This window comes from Peromyscus leucopus, chromosome 3, assembly GCF_004664715.2.
Source record: "Peromyscus leucopus breed LL Stock chromosome 3, UCI_PerLeu_2.1, whole genome shotgun sequence".
NCBI classification, from domain to species: Eukaryota; Metazoa; Chordata; class Mammalia; order Rodentia; family Cricetidae; genus Peromyscus; species Peromyscus leucopus.
The window spans coordinates 101,313,310-101,337,080 of record NC_051065.1 but is presented as its reverse complement, the minus strand read 5'-3'; the positions used below and the strand labels follow the sequence as shown (position 1 = coordinate 101,337,080).

At 47.0% G+C, this 23,771-nt stretch overlaps 1 protein-coding gene across 4 annotated transcripts in view; it reads left to right on the top strand.

Annotated features, from left to right (window-relative positions):
- Sfxn5 (sideroflexin 5) overlaps window positions 1-23,771 on the top strand; it is a 124,009-nt gene that overhangs the window by 7,548 nt on the left and 92,690 nt on the right. For all 4 annotated transcript variants that reach the window (XM_028860192.2, XM_028860191.2, XM_028860190.1 and 1 more), the window contains exon 2: window positions 8,979-9,047. In XM_028860192.2, the coding sequence (XP_028716025.1) occupies window positions 8,979-9,047 (69 nt within the window). The remainder of the gene's footprint in view (window positions 1-8,978; window positions 9,048-23,771) is intronic.

Sequence of the window (23,771 nt, the reverse complement as noted above, 5' to 3'; positions counted from 1 at the left end):
CTGTGGTGCTGTTTGGCCTGTTCCTTGGTCCCATTGTTTTTTTGTTTTTGGTTTTTTTTTTCCTGCCTTGTTTTTAAACGCTATCCCACGTTCCTAGCAAAAGAGGACAGCTCACCTCCCAGGAGCCTCTGAGACCTGCCTATCTTTCTTCTCCCTCCTCTTCTGTTTTCAGTTTCTTTTTTTCCCCATTATTTAGAGAATACTTCATTAGTTTTTGTAATCAAATCCACATAGATAAGACCTCACATATTTAACACAGTGCATTATCCCTGTACAAATGGAAAAAAATTAAGTTCATCATTTCTAGACCAATATAGCTGTTAATTCCTGTACAATGCCAGCTCAACACGGTAAACCGGGATACTTTTTTCCAAAGTTGCCAGCACAGCTAGTTTCCAAAAATTCAAGTTATATATATGTGTGTGTGTGTGTGTGTGTGTGTGTGTGTGTGTGTGTGTGTGTATTTATATAAAAAGACCAATAATAGCAGTATGCTATGCATCAATAGCAGCAACAGCTTTTTCAGGTTCTGCAGTCACTTTAACAAAATTGTAGAGACATCCAGCACACTCCATTAAAAAAGAAAAAAAAAAAAAAGAAAGAAAGTAAAAAACAAAATGCCAGAAAACAGCACAGTCCTGTTACTCTTATGATACCTGGCACCATTTTTTTTTCTTAAAAATAATTTGAAGCTGGGCATCGTGACACATGCCTTTGATCTCAGCACCCGAGAGGCAGAGGCAGGCAGATCTCTGTGAGTCCAAGGCCAGCCTGGGCTACAGAGTGATTTGCAAGACAGCCGGAGCTCCGTATTGAGCCCCTGTCTCTGAGGGGAAAGGTCTATATACACTGGGGGACTGGAGAGCTGCCCCAATGGTTAAGAGTGTGGACTGCTCTGATGGAGAGCCTGGGTTCTAGTCCCAGCACCCATGTCAGGTGACCTAAGACAGCCTGTGGCCCCTGCTCCAGGTGTGCACATACCTGCACACAGACACACAGCTTACACAAAATTAAAAATAAAACCTTAATGTGTGTGTGTGTGTGTGTATATGCATGTATCTTAGTCATATCCAGCCCCATTTCCCCCTCCCACTCACCCTGGACCCTATCAGACGTGTTCCTCTCCCATCTTCATAGTCTCTTTTTGTTTATTTTAAAACAACTCTGAGTCTCGTTAGTGCTGCCAGCATGTACATGGTTGTGGGGCATTTCTCTGGGGTGACCTACCAGCAGCCACACCCTTAAAGGACTCTCCATCCCCAGGAGTGATTAGCTGCTAATAGTTCCTTGTGAAGGGTGAGGCCTCATGAGCCCCTCCTCCCTCCATGCCGGAATGCTGACTGGCTTGGTCTCATGCAGGTACCCACAGCCGCCGTGCTCATGAGTGTGACAGCCCTGTGTCCAGAAGACAGCATCTCGCAGCATTCTGCTCCGTCTGTGGAGCTCCTGCGTTCCTCTCCAGCCCCTTCCACAATGTTCCCTTCTCCTTTGCCTCGGCAACCCCCCCCCCATTCTTTTCTTCCCTTCAGACTCAGATACTGATTTGGTAAGTTGGGGCCCCAGAACAGAAAACAAGTACATAGCTCTCTTCCTGTCTGTCCTTCCATCTACTCAGAATCGCAGTTGTTGGTTTGTTTACTCCCCCGCCCATGTTTTTTTAATTTTATTTGTCTTTTTTTTTTTTTTAATGTGAATGGATGTTTTGTCTGCATGTATGTCTTTGCATTGTGTATGTGCCTAGTGCTCATGGAGGCCAGAAGAAGACATCAGATCTTTTGGGACTAGAGTTACAGACAGCTGTGATTTGCCATATGGGTGCTGGGAATCAAACCCAGGTCGTCTGGAAGAACAGCCAGTGCTCTTAACCACTCCAGCCTGGTTTGTTCACTTATTTAGTCTTCTTGCTCTTTCAGAAATCTCACTTACCTGCTCAGATGCCTGGGGGTCAGAGCATATGCTGGGTGCTAGGCTGTGAGATGGACCTGAATGAACAGGCCAGGCTGCCTGTGGGATTCAGGGAGGCTTCGAGTGGCAAATTACACCCCTCACATCAAAGTTGAGAGGTTGATGTGGGCTGAATCGTGTGGCTGTGAGCCTATTTCTCATATAGCTTGGAATGAACTTCTAGAATCCTTTTATGAGCTGACTGTTGCCAAAAGTAGCTTTTGGGGGTTGTTCTGTGGAGGGGACTGGGTAGGTATCTTAAAAAATGCATCTTTTAATTATGTATGTGCATGTGCTTGCCCATGTGAGTATAAGTTCCCCAGAGGGCCAGAAAAGGGCATCAGGTCCCCTGGAGCTGGAGTTATTGGTAGCTTTGAGCCACCCAGTGTGGGTGCTGGGAACTGAACTCAGGTTTTCTGGCAAGAGCAGTATTCACTCTCAATCTCTAGCCATCTCTCTAGCCCTGGGTAGGTATCAAATAGATCCCGGTGTCTGAAGGCCACCCCAGACCAATAGAATCAGCATCCTGGAGCTCTGGCCTGCCTGGGAAGTCCCAGGTGATGCATGATGCTGATGCAGTGGAGATACCTTGCTGCTCGTAGACTCAGTGAAGGGTCCTGACAAATGCCCACTGGCTTGATCCTGTGCAAGTCCTTCCTGTAGAAGGGTGATTTAGAGGCTGAGACTGGGACTGGCAGGTCTCTCAGGCCTTTCCTGGGCTGTACCTGGGAAGGGGGGCAGCTTGGGGTTGCAGAGGGCGGGCGCTACCCACAGTGAGCTGACTCACCTCACTTGTGAAGAGAAAGGGAAGGAATCGGTTTTGTTGACTCATTCTTCCAGTAAAGAAACAGGGAAAGAAAAAAAAATGCCCTGTGTGATTGGGCAAAGATGGGGCTGAATGGGGGTGGTGGAGTATTGAGAAAGTGAAATGAAATCAGACTAAGAAAATAAAAACTGCATTCCTTTCAACAGGCAGAGAGGGACAGGCACAGATAAAATGGGTTTTCTTCAGGGAAACAATGTATTTTGTTTATTTTGAGACAGGGTTTCTCTGTGTAGCTCTGGCTGTCCTGAAACTCTCGCTCTGTAGACCAGGCTGGCCTCAAACTCAAGAAGATCTGCCTTCCTCTGCCTCCCAAATGCTGGGATTAAAGGCGTGAGCTACCACCGCCCAGCTGGAAACAATGTTTTTTTTGACAGAACTCAGAAACACTGTTTCTAACAAGAACTGAGGCCAGCAACTACTAAGTACTGAAGCTACTCAGCTGCTCCTCCATATTTCGTGTGTGTGGGTAGGTTTGCGTGTATGTATATGGATGTTTCTGCATGTATGTCCCTGAGCATACACATGTGTGCACTGGCATGTTGAGGCCTGAGGCTGCTGTCAAGAATCATTCTCCATCATTCTTCTGCCCTACTCTTTGAGCTAGGGTTTCTCAATCAAACCCAGAGCCTGCCTGTATGGCTGGTCTTGCTAGCCAGCTGGCTTTGGAATCCCCTATCTCTGCTTTCCAAGGTTGGAATCACAAATGGACCACCACACCACCTAGCATATGCTTGAAGGCGTGTGTCATAACTGCATCCATCTCCAATCCCCAAGAAATTCCACTCTTAAGATCATGACAGCCATGGCCAGAAGTTTGCTGTAGCAAGAATGAAAGATGTGGTGCTGGAAAGATGGCTGAGCAGTTAAGAGTGCTCACTGCTCTGGTAGGAGGATCCAGCTTCAGTTCCCAGTACTCACATGGCCCCTCACAACCATCTGTAACTCCAGTTCCAGGGCATCCAAAGCCCTCTGTCCTTCTTGAGCATCTGCCCATATGGGGTGCACACATACATGCGCATAAATGAACATACACACTATATATACTTAGAATAAAGCATGCACATTTTCCTTTTGTGGTGCCTCTCCTGTGGTAGGTAAGCATTTTACCACTGGAGCCAGGTCGTCAGCCCCAACCTATTCTGATTTTTTATTTTATCTTATTTTATTTTATGTAGCACTGAGGATCAATCCTGAGCCTTAGACATGCTAGTCAAGTGCTCTCCCACTTAGTTACACCCCTATCTCCCAGGTATACTTTCGATTGGCAGATCCAAGCCACTTTGCTTTTCATAATCAGCTCAAGCATTTAGTGGTCCCAGTACTGAACACTGAGCTTCACTTTGTAGTTTCCATGGAAACAAGACCCTGTGACCTGTCTCAGTTTGGACTTAGGTCAGCCTTTGTCCTGGCAACCTGGCTTTACTGGGAGTGGTTGATGAGTAGCTTCCTCTCTGTCTTGGCACACCTTTAGCAGACCTTCCGTGCTGGCCCCTCTGGTCTTTCTCTGGCAGACACCCGACAGTTCCCCTGCTGTATCGCCTCTTGTTGCAGTGAGTCAGTAAGACTGACCGCCAGACTCAAGGGTAGTCCTCTGGGGGAACGCAGGCTGTGTGCTCAGCATCCCAACTCAGGGCCCCTTTTGTGAGTCTCCAGCCTGTATTTCTAAGCACTTATTGAAAAGATCTGGAAAGGCCTTTACTTTTTTTTTTTTAAATTTTATTTAACTTTATTTTATGTGCATTGGTGAAAAGGTGTCAGACCCCCTGGAACTAGAGTTACAGACAGTTGTGAGCTGCCATGTGGGTGCTGGGAATTGAAACCAGGTCCTATGGAAGAGCAGCTAGTGCTCTTAACCACTGAGCCGTTCCTCCAGCCCCCATGGAGAGGCTTTACATATTTGAAATGTAATTAATCAATACAGAATTTTTATCTTCTGGATGGCGATAGCATGCTTCTTGCTTTTGTTACCCTGGCCAATAGCCTTAGAGTGTGATCAGACCACTAGGAATCCCATGAGTATTCTTCCTCAATCTCTTGTGGTCAGTGAGCTTGGCTTTCCTCTAACTGCTAGCACACTGTGGAGCACACAGTAGGTTCTCAGTAGGTAGTTCAACAGTGGATGAGAATCTGGGCATCAGTTTCTGACCACAGCCTTTACCTTGGGCTCAGTGAACTATGCTACCTCTGGGCCCTAGCTCCTTAGACATGCCCCCTGCTTCACCCCAGGAAGAAACAGGAAGAGATCTGGATGTCTCTGAGGTGCTGTGGGACATCTTCTTTGAGCACTGATCATGGTGTTTTTGCTCTTTGTTGGTTTATTTCTTTGCGGTCAGTTCTTGATGGCTCTGAGCAACTGCAGGGAGTGTGCAGTGTGCTTTCCCCGAGGCCTGGCTCAGCAGCCGTTTGCGGAGGTCTGCAGAGCAAAATGCTTTATCTGGGACTCCTCCCACCCCCACCTAGTGATTGTGGTAGAGGGGGACAGGGGACCATTGGAGGTTTGGACAGGATCAAGAGAGACCCCAGGGTGACTCAGAAGGTGGAAGTGCCATCTGTGCTGTCTTCCAGAAGTCACATCACTCGGGCCATTCCCTTGAAGAGTCTCACCTGCACCCTCTGCTCATCTGCACCTCTATCTGCTATCTGTCTGTCTGTCTATCTATCTATCTATCTATCTATCTATCTATCTATCTATCTATCTTTCTATCTGCTATTCTTTCTAGTCCTACCATCATTTTGAAGCTGCACCCTACCACTGTCCCTTCAGGAAGCCTCAAGACCATTGGCTGCTTATCAGTCCACATTCACTGCATGCCAGGTGTGTCTGGGAGTAGAAACCAGGAGCCAAAGAGGAAGAGGAGGGACCATCTAGGCGCTGCCCCCAGTCTCCTTGAGCTTACCATCAAGTGTATTTATTACTCGGGCAGGAGAGATGGCTAGGTGGTTAAGAGCACTTGCTGCTCTTGACAAGGACCGGGGTTCTGTTCTCAGCACCACATGGTGCCTGTAACTCCAGTTCCAGGGGATCTGATGCTCTCTTCTGGCCTCAGGCACCTGGCGTGCACATGGTACACATACATACACTCAGGCAAAGTACTCATACAGACAAAATAAAATAAAAGTTTTTAAAAAGAAAAATGTATTATTTAGCATACCAGCTTGTACTTTATATCCATTAAACATAGAATACTACCCCCCCTCCTTTTAAAAGCAGGGTCTCACTATGTAGCCCTGGCTGGCCTAAAACTTCTTAGGTAGTTTTCTTCTTCTTATGTAAAACTTCTTATGTAGGCTAACTGAAAGAGATCAGCCCTCCTTCCAGACTCCCAGTGCTGGGATTAAAGGTGTATACCACCATGCCTGGCTCATCTCTAGTCTGTTCAAGTCCCTTTTCAGTTCTCGTCTCAGGGGAGCTGGGGGCACTTGCAGCCACAGTGTCTAGAGGTGACCAGGCAGTCTGGAAACACAGCAGAGATACATGCCACTACTAAGGACATCTTTAATCTGGGAGAAAATAAAACAATAGCACCTGCTTGTCAGGTTTTGTGGCTACCCTGTACACTTAGGTATTTTCTTTTTGTCTCAGCTCCTTGAGAATAGGTCACATTCATTCATCCCATTGTGTGCCAGTGCAGACTCCGTAACTGTCATGTGGTCACTATGCTCAGGAGATTGAACATGCATGCAGTATTTTTATTGTTTTATTATTTTTTATGTATATAGGTGTTTTTTTGTGCATGTATGTCTGCATTGTTAGATGCCCTGGGACTGGAGTTATGGGTAATTGGTAGCCACGATACAGGTGCTGGGACCCAAATCCAGGTCCTCTGCAAGAGCAACAAGTGCTCTTAACCTCTGAGCCATCTCTCCGGCCACTTTACCACTTTCTAGAACCACACAATATATTAATTTCACCTTACCCCTTCCCCGTCCCAGCCCTGGAATCAGCCACTTCTTGGGGGAAAACCCTGGTTCTTTCAGGGACTGGATGTCATCTGGGCCTTCGTTCATCTTTTCCTATCCATGTGTCTTGGAGCTGTAGCTTTGTTGGTAGGGTACTTGCTTAGCATGCATGATGCCCTGGATTCAATTCCTGGGACCATAAAAGGAAATCCATCCTCTCTCTGTCTCCTCTTATCTCACTGCTGGCATACATTTTGTGAAATCATAATCATTTTTTTATATCGTAATTGTTACTTGAACATTAGAGTTGACATGGCGTTCACACTGATGAAAAGTCAGTCCATTAATGAATGGTGCAGTGGGGACCCTCCTTGTATTCTTAGGGATGAAGTTTTGCCAGGACAGTATGAACGAACATTGTGTCTGTATGAGGCAGGGTTTCTCTGTGTAGCTTTGCTCCTTTCCTGGATCTTGCTCTGTAGACCAGGCTGGCCTCGAACTCACAGAGATCTGCCTGGCTCTGCCTCCCGAGTGCTGGGATTAAAGGCATGCGCCACCACGGCCCGGCGTGTCTGTATGTCTTATGATGAGACTAGTTGCAAGCACTTGGGCTGTGGGAGGTTGAGGAAAACATCTCTGGCTTAGGAATGGTGCCGAGGCTTGTTCTGGTCCCTGCTCCGTACAGAGGTAGGATGTAAGTAGTTATGGAGGGGCTGTCCCCGTGTAGGCACGGCAGGTGGGCAGGAAACGCAATAGGGAATAGGCTTGGAATGAGATCCTTGAGATACCTCAGGACCTTGCAGGGCCTTCACTGGGAAGGGCAAGGATTGGAGTTACTGCAGTGTGTGCCGCCCTAGTAACCATCGAGGGGGTGAGTGGCAGGCAGGCCGGCCTCTCTTCCTTCACTGTACGGAGAGTGGTACTTGGAGCTGTGGGACTCCAGGGAGGACTTTGGGGCCAAGCCCAGAGTGCAGTGAGGCATGAACCTCCCGTGCCTGCACCTCGCCCCTTCATCCTTGAGCCAACACCCTCTTTCCCCGCTGAGCTCAGCCTCCGCCCTATTGGCTCGGTCCTCAGGCAGCAGGCCCCGCGGCCCTGTTGCTTGGTTCCCTTTCACTGTGCTTGAATGCCTGTGGCCTGCTTAGCACAAAGCCTCCTTTCCCAGGGCCCCTGCTCCTGGGCCAGGCTGGCCCCTTATTCTGCGCTTCACTGTGGCAACGGGGCAGTGAGTTGAAGGAGGGCCGGGGCTGGGCTGTGAGTTGGGGCTGCCATGCTTGGGCTCTGCCTGTGGGGAGCTGCGCCCTGGAGGCAGAGCAGGACCTTGGAGAGGGGCCGTGTGGGAGACAGGCAAGCTCTCTCTCTCTGGAGTTCCTGAGCAAGGAAGGTACCTATGCACCCAGGGATGCTTGGGTGCTTCAAAAGTGCCTAGACTAGATCTCAGCACAGTGGGAGGGAGGGGGAAACATGGGGGACATCTGGAAGAAAGGTTGGAGAAGTCCTGATATTTATATATATATATATATATATATATATATATATATATATATATATATATATTTAAGATGTGTGATGCCGGGAGGTGGTGGCGCATGCCTTTAATCCCAACATTCGGGAGGCAGAGCCAGGCGGATCTCTGTGAGTTCGAGGCCAGCCTGGTCTACAAAGCGAGTTCCAGGAAAGGTGCAAAGCCACACAGAGAAACCCTGTCTCGAAAAACCAAAAAAAAAAAAAAAAAAAAAAAAAAAAGTGTGTCTGTGCACATGTGAATGCAGGTACCCACAGAGGCCAGAAGAGAACATTGGATCCCCTGGGGCTTAAGTTACAAAGTTACAAGCAGTTGTGAGCTACCTGATGTGGATGGGTGCTGGAACCAAACTCAGGTTCTCCAAAGAGCAGCAAGTGCTCTTAATGGCTGAGTTGTCTCTTCAGCCCCAATCATGATGTATCTTTTTTTTTTTTGTTGTTGTTGTTGTTTTTTTTTTTTTTTTTTTTTGAGAAAGGGTCTCTCTACATAGCCCTTGTTTTCTTAAAACTCACTCTGTAGACCAGGCTGGCCACAACCTCACAGGGTCTGCCTGCCTCTGCCTTCCGAATGCTGGGACTAAAGGAGTATGCCACCACACCTGGCAGCATGATGTATCCTAATGGTCTCTCTGAGTTGATTTTAGGAAGCTCCCAGCCCTGGGAAAAAGACCGAGGCCTCGGTGGCCTCCATCTCCCACGTGGGAAATCCTGGGGACTGTGGGTAAGGCCATCAGTGTCCTGAGCTTGGATATAGCCTCTGACCTCCTCTCCCCTCCTTCCCTAGACATCCTTCTACGGTCGCTTCCGGCACTTCTTGGACATCATTGACCCTCGAACACTCTTTGTCACTGAGGTGAGTCTCACAGCAACACTCTCGATGGCGCCTCCCTGGCCTTTGTGTCTCGTCACTTTGGAATGCATGGGTCATTCATTAGAAGGGATGAGGAGGTGAAGGGGGTGAGGAAGGTGAGAGGTGAGAGGAAGGTCATACATCTTTGTAGTTGTCTAGCTCAGCCAATCAGGAGGGCATGCCTACGTGTGCTGTGAGCCTTCTCCCATGATTCCATTGGTGCTCACTGTATTCTTTGGAAAGAAACAGCATTTTTATTCCTGAAACTCTCAATGGTATTTTTACCAGTTATGTAAATTATATACCCAACACAAAAGTTCAAACAGGGTCCAAGGTGGGGCTCAGTGATAGAGTGCTTACCTACACGTGCAAGACCTTGGGTTAGATTCCCAGCATGGCTGGGAAGGGGGAGGGTATCAAGCAGTCTAGATGTGGTTAGCAGAGCAAAAGGCAGATACCTTTCATTATCCTCCTTGCTCAGTTCCTGTCTCTCCTAGGTAACCATTATACGTGGCTTTTAATATCTAGACTGTTGTGCATTATTTGCCTACAAAATTGTACAGTTCTATGAATTTTGACATACATGCAGCTGCATATTCATGGACATGATCATGTGAGAGATGGCTCGGCCGGTAAGTTGCTTGCCTCACAAGCATGAGGATCTAAGTTCAGTAGCCAGCACATACATGAAGAACGAGGCACGCGCTTCTAATCTCTGTGCTGGGGAGGCAGATATAGGAGCCCTGGGCCTCCCTGGAGAGCTAGTGTATGCCAGTCAGTGGGCTCCAGGCCAATGAAAGAGCCTGTTTTAAAGGAGGTAGATGGCAAGCCCAAGAATGACACTTGAGGTCATCCTCTGGCCTCCGCATGCACACGTATACAAGCATGTAAGCAACGGCACACACAGGAACACCATGTACACGTGCACTTAGAAAGAAAAGCCAGGTGCAGTAGCTGAATAAGCTGGGGAGGTGGAGACAGGAGGATCACTGTGGTGTTCCACCGGTGCAGTCACATGGATGAGCTCCAAGTTCAGTGAAATTCCTAATTCAGAAACATAAGGTGGGAGCCGATTGAGGAAGGGACCCCATGTTAACTAACCTCCGACCTCCCCATGCACAATGTACACCCAAGCCCATGTAGCTGCACATGCTTATACACATGCACACTGGGTGTAAAGCATTTCCATCATCCTAACAGCTGGCTTGTGCTTTGTCGGGGCCAGTCCTCCCTGTCCCCAGGTCCCATCAGTTTCTCATCTGTTCTGTTGTTCTAGACTGTAGTGTGCTAATGGAATTCCACAGCCACCTCTTCCCTCAACAGCGTGCTTTGACGTTCCCTGTGTCGCTGTGTCTGTCAGTCGGTCATCTCTTAATGCTGAGAAGTGTTCCGTTGGAAAAATGTTCAAGAACTTGTTTGTCCGTTGACTGGTTAGTGGACATTTGGAGCTTCCCCCGGGCCTGACTATGATGAATAAAGTTGCTGTGAACGTCCTTTGTGTGGATGTATGCCTTCTTCTTCTTCCTTCCTGGTGTGTTTTTGAGAGAGGGTCTCATAGGTAACCCTGGCTGTGTTGTAACTTGCTCTGTAGACCAGGTTGGCCTTGGGAACAAGATGGCTAGCTTGTAAGGCAAGTGTGGAAAATATATGTTTAACTTCTTGGGAAACTATCACATTGCTTTTCCAAGTGGCTCTCCATGTGACATTCCCATCGACGATGTAGGAGACTTCTAATGGCTCCACTTCCTCGAGTGACACTTGCTATTATCTCTTGATCTTATCCAAAAGGCTGAGAAGCAATATTATGAATTGGAAAAATAATTCTTTGCAGGGGTAGCTTAAGAAGGGTGTCTTTTCATATGAATTTGAGAAATGAATGTGGGAATTCATATTCATATAAAGTAGCACACATTTATTAAACACATATTGAATAAGACAGCTTGTGGTTTTATTTTTATTTATATTTTTGATTTGCATGCGTGCATGCATGTATGCTTGTATGTGTGTGTGTGTGTGCGTGTGTGTGTGTGTGTGTGTGTCTGTGTGTGTGTCTGTGTCTGTGTGCATGCATGTGCGCACGTGCGCCATGGGTGTTCTGGTGCCTGTGGAAGCCAGAAGAGGATGTCAGAGCCATTGGAGCTGGAATTATAGGCAGTTGTGAGTTGCTGAATTGAGGTGCTGGGAATTGAACTTGAGTCCTCTGGAAGAGAAGTAAATGCTCTTAACTGTGGAGCCATCTCTCCAGCCCCCTTATTTGTATTTTTTATTATATTTGTTTATTTATTTTGCATGTAGGTATGTCAAGGGGTGTGAGCTATGGCATGAGTTGCAGGAACTGGTTCTCTCCTACCACATGGGTTCTGGGGATCGAACTCAGGTCTCAGGCTTGATGGCACATGCCTTTACTCACTGAACTATCTCACCAGCCCTGTATGTTTAAATTGACACATAACACACCTATCTTTGCAGTTGCATGTCATGATTCTATACCCATGTACCTCTGCCATGCGGAGCAAATACGTTGGTCCCTCTCAAACATTTGTCGTTTCTCTGTGGTGACTGTAAACGTTACACATCCATTAGCCTGTCAGAATCACAAAAGTCTGCCCCACCGGGGCCTGCTGTCACACATCCCATTCTACAGAGTGGAAAGTCAGGACTCATCATGCATACATTGCTGCCCTGAGGCAAGATAAGAGCAGGTACAATGCAGACTTGCTGCTCAACAGGTTTACATTCCTGTTTAGAAAATCTGAGTTTCGGCTAGGTGGTGGTGGCTTCCACCTTTAATTCCAGCACTTGGGAAGCAGAAGCAGGTGGATCTCTGTGAGTTTGAGGCCAGCCTGGTCTACAGAGTGAGTTCAGGATAGCTGTTACACAAAGAAACTCTGTCTCACAAACAAAACAAAAACAAAAACCCCAAACTGAGTTTTGGGAACTTGGCCAAGGTCACTCAGCCAGCAGCAGAACTGAGCTCTGTCCCTGAATGCCCTGTCCCGTGAAGCTCCTCGCTGAGCCTGGGAGGTAGCCTCCTGACTACCAGTGCTGCCCTGCACCTCTCTGCCTGGCAGTGGCTCACAGACCCCGGGGTGGACTTGCTCATGTCTTCAAATATATGCTTTTGTTGCTGTCATTTGTGGGTTTGGATTTTTGAAACAGGGTCTTGCTGTAGAGCTCTGGCTGGCCTGGAACTCACTAGCCCAAGCCAAGCTTCAAACTCATAGTCTTTGTGCCCAGGTCTAGCTCTTATATTTTGAAAAACCCCAACACATTCGTATATTACTAACCAAAGGCATGGTGGGAAAAGAACAAGGCTTTCTGAGTACATGGGCATTGAACCATCCTCTAGGGTGCCTGTGGGGCACCCTGGTTATATGAAGTATAGGGATAACCTGATATGTGGAGGTGATTGCCTAAACATTTGGAAGAGCACCAAACTTGAAAAGAAAAACTACTTTTCCAGCTCAGTAATATTTCCTCCTAGAAAGTTCTAGAACTGTCTGTCTTAGTTAGGGTTTCTGTTGCTGTGAAGAGACACCATGACCACAGCAACTCTTATAAAGGAAAACATTTAATTGGGGCTGGCTTACAGTTCAGAGGTTTAGTCCATTGTTGTCATGGTGGGTGGGTGGCATGGTGACATGCAGACAGACATGGTGCCGGAGAAGGAGCTGAGAGTCCTACATCTTGATCTGCAGACAACAGGAAGTGAACTGTGTGCCACACTGCATAGCTTGAGCATAGGAGACTTCAAAGCTACCTGCACAGTGACACACTTCCTCCCACAAGACTACATCTTCTCCAACAAAGCCACATCTAATAGTGCCACTTCCTTTGGGGGCCATTTTCTTTCAAACCATCACACTGTCCGAACCTAGATACAAGCATAGTTTTGAAATTCCAACAGAAATGCCACTTGCTTGGTGAGGAATCTATGGTTAACTTAAGGCTGGAGATGTTGACAGTGGCCTTGAGGGTCTGGTAGGGAATGGATGAGGGGACTTGGGAGGCCCTTCAATGCGGCTCAGATGGCCACGGTCAGGGAGGCTCTGGGAACGGAGGAAGTGCTGCAGGACCAGATGCCACCTGTGCTAGGAACTCCGTGTCCCTCCTCCAGGGCATCTCCTCGCTCCCACACTCAGCATTTCATTGGCTGTTGCCTTCCATCATCTACATCTTCCTTCAAATCTTGCTTTTGTTATTGTTGCTTATTTTGATTTTTTTTTTTGTTTTTCAAGACAGGGTTTCTCTGTGTAGTTTTGGTGCCTATCCTGGATCTCACTCTGTAGCCCAGGCTGGCCTCTGAACTCACAGAGATCCTCCTGGCTCTGCCTCCCGAGTGCTGGGATTAAAGGCCTGCGCCACTACCTCCTGGCCCACTTATTTTGGTTTTATTTTATTATTTTCATTTTTTTTTTTTTTTCTAAAAGAGGGTCTTGTTATTTAGTCTAGGCTGACCTGGAACTCACTAGGTAGTTCAGGCTGGCCTTGAACTCTCTGCACTCCTCTTTTCTCAGCTTCCCACGTGCAGGGATTATAGGCATGCACTACTACGCCCAGTGGAACTCTTACATTTGAAAGACCACAGCCTACTTACATATTACCAACCCATTTTGGGCTATTTTTTGTATTAATTAATAATAAGCAAATCTCACACACCCCCACTTCCCATTAGCAATTAAAATGTCAAAGCAACTAAAACTCTTACTAATTAGAAATTAACCCAAGCAACAGCAGTTTTCAACTGTTGTTCAGATTGCGCACATAGTCTTCCCACCTAGAGATCCAATAGGTTTGCAGTGAGTGGATCTGCCTTCCTCTTCACTGACACACCAGAGTGGAGGACGGTCTCCAGGAGCACATGGCAGCCTCTTGGGAAGTTAGTATTCTATCCTTCCCAAGTCTGCAAGGGCCCTGCATGGACCTTCAGGCTAGCAAGGCAGCAGTCTCAACTCTCATCGGAAACAAAGGTAGTGAGAGGAAAGAGCCTCTGGCCTTAGTGTGCTTTGCTGGGCTGCGGGACACATGGCCAGGACCCCCCTATACTAGAACTCATGTCTACAGCACCCTGCTTTACTCCCAGGCCTGTGGCTGGTGTCCTGGAAGGGAGTGTGGGGTGGCGACTGCTTGGTTGGAGATCTGAGGGTAGGAGGACGGTAGAGGACATGAGAAGGTGGCTGGGCGAGCGGAAGGTCCCCAGCGAGGAGCGATCCCAGGCAGCCTGAGCCACCTGCAGCCCCAGTTCCGAGGCAGCCTTGGAGTCTGGAGAGGATCGTCTTCAGAAGGTTTTGCAGCTGTTGGCTTGCAATTTATAACTGGCCAAGCTTTAAAAAGATTCCAACCCTTGTATGTGTAATGAGGCGGAGGCAATTTTATCCACCGTAATTTCTCTTAGGAAGAAGGCTGTCTTTGTTCTCAGAATGCCTTGAACAAGGCTTCAAAGGAGGAGGAGGTGGCTCTGCTTGACAGCGGGAAAGAATTGTGTTTGATTCTAAAAGGGGAGAGGAGGGGGATGGAAGAAGAGGAGCAAACAGTGGGGAGGGGAGCAGGAAGATGGGTGAGCTGGAAGATTGGCATAGGAGGTGAACAGTGAGATGAGGCTGGGCTCTGCTGATCTCATCCCGTGCTGGAGAAAGTTGTAAACGCATGCGATTGTGCACTCCATGGCTGTTCCAAGGAATCCTCGGCACAGTCATTGTGGTTCATGTTGATTGTTTGGGTGCTTGGAGGGCTGATGAGGCTCCTGTCCAGGGCACAGTGTACAGCATCCAGCTCATCCAGGGAAGCTTTCAGAAATGCATGAGAGATGCCCCGCCCTTCCATGTAGGCTATGGAATGCAGTCTAGACCTCTGAAGGCAGGGCTGTGCTACATGGTACCTGTGTTTTTGTTTTCTTTGGGGAAGGGGAGGCAGATAGGGTCTCACATTCTAGGCCAGGTTATATACTGGAACTCAGTATATAGCCCAGGCTGGCCTCAAAACTCATAATGTAGCTGTTTTAGTTAGGGTTTCTATTGCTGTGAAACAGACACCATGACCACAGCAACTTTTGTAAAGGAAAACATTTAACTGGGGTGGCTTACAGTTTCAGAGGTTTTAGTCTATTATTGTCATGGTGGGAAGCATGGCAGCGTGCAGGCAGACATGGTGCTGGAGAAGGAGCTGAAAGTTCTACATCTTGATCCACGGGCAACAGGAAGCGAACTGTCTACCACACTGGGTGTGGCTTGAACACATATGAGACCTCAAAGCCTGCCACCTCAGTGACACACTTCCTCCAAAAAGGACACACCCACTCCAACAAGGCCACACCTATTAGTGCCACTCCCTATAGGCCAAACATTCAAACACAGGAGTCCCTGGGGGCCATTCTTTCAAACTACTATAGTGGCTGGTGCTGTCTTTGAACTTCTGACCCTCTTGCCTCCACTTCCAAAGTGCTGGGACTACAGATAGGTGCCTTCCACCATCCATGGTGATTTTTGCCATTGTTGTTTTGAGACAGGATCTTACAATGTAACTTTGGCTGGCTTGGAACTTACTATGTAGACCGGACTGGCCTTGAACTCCCAAATCTACCTTCTAAGTATTGAGATTACAGTTCTGTACCACCATACTTGGGGATTTTCTTTCTTTTTAAAGACCGTCTCTCATCTTGTAGCATAGGCTATCTTCGAACTCATTATGTAACCCAGGCTGGCCTTGGACACATAATAATCCCCTTGCCTTTGCCTCCCAACTTGAGACAACACACTTGGGTCCAAGTTCCTCTTAATTTTATCTGAAGGTAGCATGAATTGGCTATTCTGATTTCAATCATCAATTAATGGTTAACAAATGATCATCCTGAAAACAGAGTGCTAGCCAAAATAGTATCACACACACACACACACACACACACACACACACACACACACACACACACGTATGTATTTTTATATACATGGATATTTTGCCTGCATGTATGTCTATGTACCATGTGTTTGCCTGGTGCCTACAGAGGCTAGAAAAGGGGCATTGGATCCTCTGGAACTGGATTTATAGACAGTTCTAAGCCACCATGTGGTGCTGGGAATTGAACCTGGGTCCTCTGGAAGAGTAGCAAGAGCTCTTAACTGCTGAGCCATCTCTCCAGCCCCAGAAATATTATCAGTAACACCCACTCAGTACTGATATCGATGTAGTAAATCAACTACGTTGAATGCATTATAGATTTGAATAAATAACTGTAGTGGGGGATGGGGTGGTAGCTCGTGCCTGCAATCCCAGCATTTGAGATGAGGAGGCAGAAGGGTCAGGATTCCAATCTAGTGTCAGGTACGTGAATCCTGTCACTCACAAACAAACAAACAAACAAACAACAGTGGTGCTGGAGAGAGGGCTCAGTTCTCTTCCAGAGGCCCCAAATCCACTGCCTAAAATCCATGTTCACAACTACCTGTAATTCCAGCTCCAGAGAATCCTATTGCTCTCTTCTGGTCTCTGTGGGCACACACATACACACAAAAATACACCACACATACACACACAGAGACATACACGCACACAGACACACACACACACACACACACACACACACACACACAGACACACACGCACGCACGCACCTACATAGACACAAACACATACACATGAAAAAAGAATAAAAAATTAAGTATAAAGCGAACAAATAACTCCAAGTAACTACTGGTGTTGACCTGGGGCTGTCACTGTGGGAGGAGGGAGATGAGAGAAAGTGCCATGTGGTGTTGTGTTTGAATCAAGGACATCAGTGTGAAGTCAGGACCTCATGTGGGCAGGGATCTGTGGAAACTATCTGGGTGGGTAAAAGGCCAAGAATGGCCAACCCACATTCCCACGTGGGGGAGTTGGGCACCAGATAATGGGATTGTATTGCTAGTAATCCATGGAGTCTGCTTAATGATCAAAGGAATTCATTTGGGGGTTAACTCACAAGACAGAATAAAGGAATTTGTCACAGAATCCTGGAAGGGTGAGGCACGATCTAATGCTGTTCTCTGGCAAGCTCTGCCCTGGTCCATCCCAGTGTCCAAACCATGAAGTAGCAAAGAGAGTCCCTTGCATGCATCCCAGGCTTTAAGCTCCCCCCCCCTTGAGGTACACATGTACCTCAAGGTCATAGGTAGGTGTAACAGTTACCTGCTACCTCACCAGGAGCGATGCTTCATGGCATGGCTAAAACAGCTACCCACTACATTTGCCAGTTTCCTGGTGTGCTCACTGGAAGGGCAGAGATGTGAACTCCAGTACCTTTGAACACACCAGCATTCAGTCCCTGGGTCCTAAATGCCACTACACAAGAACACATAGGACTCATTGAGAGATGGTGAATCCAGGTTAGAGGCAGAGAAAGTCGCTGTGGAAAGCTGGAGACTGCTGTGGAGGTGAGTGATGCGCACACAGTAACTGACTTGAAGGAAAACACTGGCTGTGTTTGGACAAATTTGGCATTAAGAGGATGGGTAGATTCTAATTACCCCCCCCAGGGAGAAAACAAGTCCACAGGGGCTGGCAAGATGGCTCAGCAGCCACAGAAAGCACTTGCTGTGCAAGCCTGGAGATCGGAGTTCAAACCCTGGGTCCCCAGTAAAAGTGGAAGAAGTGGACCACACAGCGGTCCTCCTGACATCCACACCCACATTACAGCACGTTGCACATGCAAGGATAATAAATAAAATTTATAAAAAGTCCACAAGTCCAGTTATACTAAAATGTGGTGTAGCTAGAGTTTTCCTGCCTGGCCCACAGTCAGGACAAATCTCTCTCACCCGCCAGTCCCACAGCCACTCAGACCCAACCAAGTAAACACAGAGACTTATATTGCTTACAAACTGAATGGCCATGGCAGGCTTTTTGCTAACTGTTCTTATATATTAAATTAATCCATTTCTATAAATCTATACCTTGCCACATGGCTTGTGGCTTACCGGCATCTTCACATGCTGTTTGTCATGGCAGCGGCTGGCAGTGTCTCTGACTCAGCCTTCCACTTCCCAAAATTTTTCTCCTCCTTGTCCCACCTATACTTCCTTCTGCCTGACTACTGGCCAAGCAGTGTTTTATTTACTAACCAATCAGAGCAACACATTTGCCATACAGAACATCCCACAGCAATGTGGGGTTAGGGGGTTTGATGGCAGGCACTGTTTTGCTTTTTGACCCCCAATATTTATAGTTACTTTAGCTCATAGTGTCAGAGGCTTCCGTTCATGGTTCATGTCTCCCTCGATTCTGAGTCGCTGATGACGCTGCAGGAGTGTGTGGTAGAGGCTGTCTACTGGTAGACATCTCTGGGACGACAGTGTTATGGCTAACGGCACTCACATTAGGGACAGTGTTCCCAGGCTCTAGGAACAGAGTCCTCACAGGAATGTACAGAGTATACTTCACTAATCGCCCAGGTCCTTCAGGGTCTAATACAGCTGTGGAGCGACCTGTGTAACTTGTTCAAACAGCAGATTTAGATCAAGTTCACGGGCGACACTAATACTGTAAAGTAGAGGTTCTCAGAAACAGGACACTAACTTCCTCTCAGAGCATCCCCTGCTGGAGCTGAAGACATGATCAGTTGGTATGGTGTCTGCCACACAAGCGTGAGGACCTGAGTTTGGGTCTCTAGCACCCACATAAAAAGCTGGGTGTGGTGTCATGTGTCTGTAACCCAGTGCTGAGGGAGAGGAGGGTCCCTAGGCTCTCGGGTCAGCTGCTGTGGGTAGTCTGTGAGCTCCAGGTTCAAAGAGAGACACTGTCTCAAAAAAAGGTGGGGAGCAGTAGAGAAAGACACTGGAAATTGACCTCTGACATGTACACACACACACACACACACACACACACACACACACACACCACACAACACATACACGAGTATTACAGTATTTCTCGGGGATGTATTAGAATCTCTGACTTAAAAATTGCTGTTTGGGGTCCGGGAGGATGGGACAGTTAGTAAGCGCTCTCCACACAAGCAGGAGGACTGAGTTGAACCTCAGCACCCATGTGAAAAGCAGCTGGTTCAGGGCATGTACCAGGGGATGCAGAGACAGATAGAGACCTGAGGCTCTCTGGCTGACCAGCTCAGCCTACCATTAAGACTGTCAAAAAGCAAGATGGATGACTCCTAAGTAATGACATTCAATGTAGTCCTCTGGCTACACACACACACACACACACACACACACACACACACACACACACACACTTGCACACCCAACCCACATGCATTCACACACATAATACACACATACAAAAATTTCTTTTAGAATTGACTTGAGTTTCACTTAAAAACAAAGATTAAATTTATTAGAAAGAATATGCTTGCATGTAATCTATGGATTAACAAATGCTTACAATTAAAAATCATTAAATAAATTTTGGTAGAATTAGAACACTTTCTAGGAATTTTTGAAATGGCCCTACTAAAACATTCTTTTGCCATTTTGCAGTATGTATTTCTGTGAAGTGGTGATCTCAGCATTGCTTATGAAATCAAAATATCTGTCAGCTCTGAAAACTGTTGAAGATGTTCTACATTCTGCAATACTAGATATCTAGCCAAGATTTATTATTGGTTTATTAGGTTTTGTTCTTTGGAAAAAGTTTCACTATACAGCTTTGACTGGCCTAGAACTCACTCTGTGGACCAGGAACTCATAGTAATCCTCCTGCCTCTGTCTCCTGAATGTTGGGATGATAGGTGTGTATGCTGTGCCCCACTGAGATTTAATTTTTTATGGAAAAATAAACATCTTCATGTCATTAGTGTGAAAATTTGCTTTCATTTCTAATAAATTGAAAATGTATACGTATATAAAATTGTTTTAATATACATTTCTTTTTTAAATTAACATTTTATTCTATATGCATAGGTGTTTTGCCTGCATGTATGTCTGTGAATCACAAGTGTGTGCAGGTCCCTCCAAGACCAGAAGAGGGCACCAGGTCTCCTGGAACTGGAGTTAGGCAGTTGTGAGCTGCCATGTGGACGCTGGGAACTAAACCTGTGTCCTCTGCAAGAGCAGCCAGTGCTCTTAAACGCTGAGCCATTTCCCCAGCCCCTCTCGTTGTTTCCTCTTTTAAGACTTAATCTATGGGGCTGGTGGCAGGTGCTCAGGTCAGCAGCACATGCACTAAAACTGCAACTTCACAGAGATTATCGTGACTCCTGCAGAGGAGAACATGGCCATTTGTGAAACATCCGATTAAAAAGAAAGAAGAAGAAACACGTGTAGTCACTACATAACAACCCATCACGTGGTCGTGCAGTGCATTTGAAAAACAATTTTTCTATTATTGGTGTTTCAGATGGTTTTAGGTCTTTAAAAAAGTTACATTTTAATTTAGTGAGTGTGTGTTGGTGGGAGATGGAGGGAGAGAGTGAGTGTGTTTACGTCCCACAGTGCAAATGTGAGGTCAGAGAAGAACTTTAGTCTTGTCCTGTGGTGTGGGGCCTGGGGATTAAACTCAGGTGGTCAGGCCTGGCAGGAACCGCCTTTACTGGCGAGCCGCCTCATTGGCCCTCTGGGGGATTTTAAATTTAAATGCCCAAGAGGCTGGAAAGATGGCTCATTGTGGAAGGGTGCTTGTTGGACAAGCATGAGGACCTGGGTTTGAGATCCCGGAACCCATGTAAAAAGACAGATGTGGACTGTGTGCCAGCACTGTCAGAGGCAGGGACAGGGGGAGGCCTGGAGCTTGTTGACCATCAGCCTAGCTCCAGGTTCAGTGAGAGACCCTGTCTCAAAGGAATAATGGCAGAGAGTGATAAACAGGACACCTGATGTCTTCTTTTTTTGCTTGCTTGTTTGTTTGTTTTTTGGTTTTTTAAGGCAGGGTTTCTCTGTGTAGCCCTAGCTGTCCTGGATCTTGCTCTGTAGACCAGGCTGGCCTTGAACTCACAGAGATCCTCTGTCTCCCAAGTGCTGGGATTCAAGGTGTGCACCACAACCACTGGGCCTGACACCTTATGTCTTCATCTTGTCTCTGCACATATACAATATAGTGCACACACACTATCAAGTTACAAGTCAATTTTTTTGTCTATTTGCATGCATTTTTGTCATACCTACCACACTGCGTGTAATAGGTGCTGGGAACCAAACCCAGGTCTTTTGCAAGAGCAGCAAGTGTTCTTTTTTTTTTTTTTTTTTTGGTTTTTTCGAGACAGGGTTTCTCTGTGTAGCTTTGCGCCTTTCCTGGAGCTCACTTGGTAGCCCAGGCTGGCCTGGAACTCACAGAGATCCACCTGGCTCTGCCTTCCGAGTGCTGGGATTAAAGGCGTGCGCCACCAACGCCCGGAGCAGCAAGTGTTCTTAACTACTGAGCCATCTCTTCAGGGCCATCCTCCCTTAATATAATTTAGGCCATGGTTGGATTTTAATGCTCTTAGGCTAGTTGGCCAGGATGCACCACCTGTCCCATGACCAGAACTTACCAGTTTACTTCCCTGGTCCTAAGATGACTGGAAAACTGTGTATCTCTGGTTCTTTCTCCCTCTGACCTTGCAGAACATGGCTCGTAGTCAGGAGGAGCTAGGGACCTATCTCAGCTAACCAAGTTTAGCCTGATCTCCTAGGAAGGGAAAGGGTTGAGGATGATGTCCAAGTTAGCTTTAATTACCAACCTGACACAGTCTAGAGTCATCGGAGAGTAAAGCCTTGGTTATAGACTTGCCTAGATCATGTTAGTATATGGGCATACCTGTGAGGGACTGTCTTGATTGTTGATTGATGCAGGGGGGCCTTGGTCCACTGTGGGTGGCTCTGTCCCTAGGCAGGTGTTCATGAGCTGTATAAAAAAGCTAGCTAAGCATGGGCTGGTCAATGAGTAAGCCAGAGATTAAGCCAACAAACAGCGTTCCTCCATGTTTTCTGCCTTTGAGTTCCTGCCTTGACTTTCCTCAGTGATGGACCATGACATGGAAGTGAGGCCAAATCAACCCTTTCCTCTCTATTTTGCTTTCGGTCAATGATTTGTGGCAGCTACAGAAAGGAAACCAGAATAAAACAAGAGATGTCTGAAGACTGCTTACAATGCTTGTAGCTTTGACCCCAAGTTCCTCTGCTTGAATCTCAGACAAAAGACCTGTCCCTAGACAGGAGTCAGCTATGGAATTGTCAAGGCAGGAAGTGGCATAAACCTCGGGCTTCCTGTCAGCTGTGCACCCTTCTGCCTCTTAGTTCTCCCCATCCCAATCTCTCGTGTTTGGCTCTCACACTCTCTGCCTGGCACATCCCTACCATTGTGTGGGCTGTTTCCTTATTTATTGTATGTGAGCCGATTGTGACTTAGTTCTGGGACTCAGTTCTCTCCTTCCACCGTGTGGATTCTGAGTGTTAAACTCGGGTCACCAGACCTAGTTTCAAGTGCCCTTACCTAATGAGTCATCTCACAGGTCCTGGGTCAGTTTTAGATGGTAGTGAAAAAGGGCCTTATCTTTCTTTCTCAGTCTTCCTCTTCCTCCTCTCTTCCCCTCCTCCTCCCTTCTCTCTTCTTTCTCTTCCCCTCTTCTTCCTCCCTATATCCCTCCCTTTTCTGCTCTTCCCTCTCCTCTCTGTCTTCTCTTCCCTCTCCTCCCTCCCCTCCTTCCCCTTTCCTCTCTCCCCTACTGCCTCTGACTTTCCCTCGGCTCTTGGCCAGATGCTGCTGCCACCATCTTGTATTATCTATACCGAACAGTAGATGGTAAATTATAAATTTGGCTCCCTCTGGCACTCCTGCTTAGGTGCACAGGGTGCATTAGTCCAGGTGGTCTAGAGAAACAGAACTAAGAGAAGGAATGCATACTGTACAGATGGGATTTGTACTAAAGTCAGTGGTCCGACTATTTCAACAATGGCTGTCTTCTGACAGAAAGTCCAAGAATCCAATAGTTGTTTGGTCCAGGAGGCTGGGTGTCTCAGCTGGTCTTCAGTATACTATATGCTGGAATCCTGAAGAAGTAGGCTCTAAGAAATGGACTTGCCAGATGGGAAAATAAGAATCTGGATTTAGGGTGGGTCTTCTTGACTGGAATGATGCCGTCAAGAGTCCCTCACAGGTGTGAGCAGCAGTTTGGGTTTGGCTAATTCCAGATGTAGTCAAGTTGACAACCAAGAGTGGCCATCACATGGAGGTTACAAAGAAGTTTGCATTTTATTTGGGAATGGGTTGTGGTGCCAGTGACTATTATTTTGGATCTCTGTGAGTTCAAGACCAGCTTGGTCTACAGGATAGCCAGAGTTAGGTAGAGAGACCCTGTTTAAAAAATAAAAATAAAAAATAGAGTATTTTTATTCTTTGAGAATTTCCTACATGCATTCAATGTATTTTGTTCATATTCATCCCCAGCTCTTCCATTTAACTCCCAGATCCACCCCACAGCCTCCCATGTTCTGTCTTAGTCACTGTCCTCTTGCTGTGAAGAAACACCAGGACCAAGGAAACTCTTATAAAGAAAGCATTTAACTGGGGGCTTGCTTACAGTTTCAGAGGGTTAGTCCATTGTCACCCTAGGGGAGCATGATGGCATGCAGACAGGCATGGTTCTCGGGTTGTAGCTAAGAGCTTTACATCCTGATCTGCAGCAGAAGATGACACTGGGCCTGGTGTGGACTTTTGAAACCTCAAAGCCTACTCCCAGGGATCCGTCTCCACCAAGGCCGTATCTCCCAATCTTTCCAAAGAGTTCACCAACTGGGCACTAAGAATGCAAATATATGAGCCTATGGG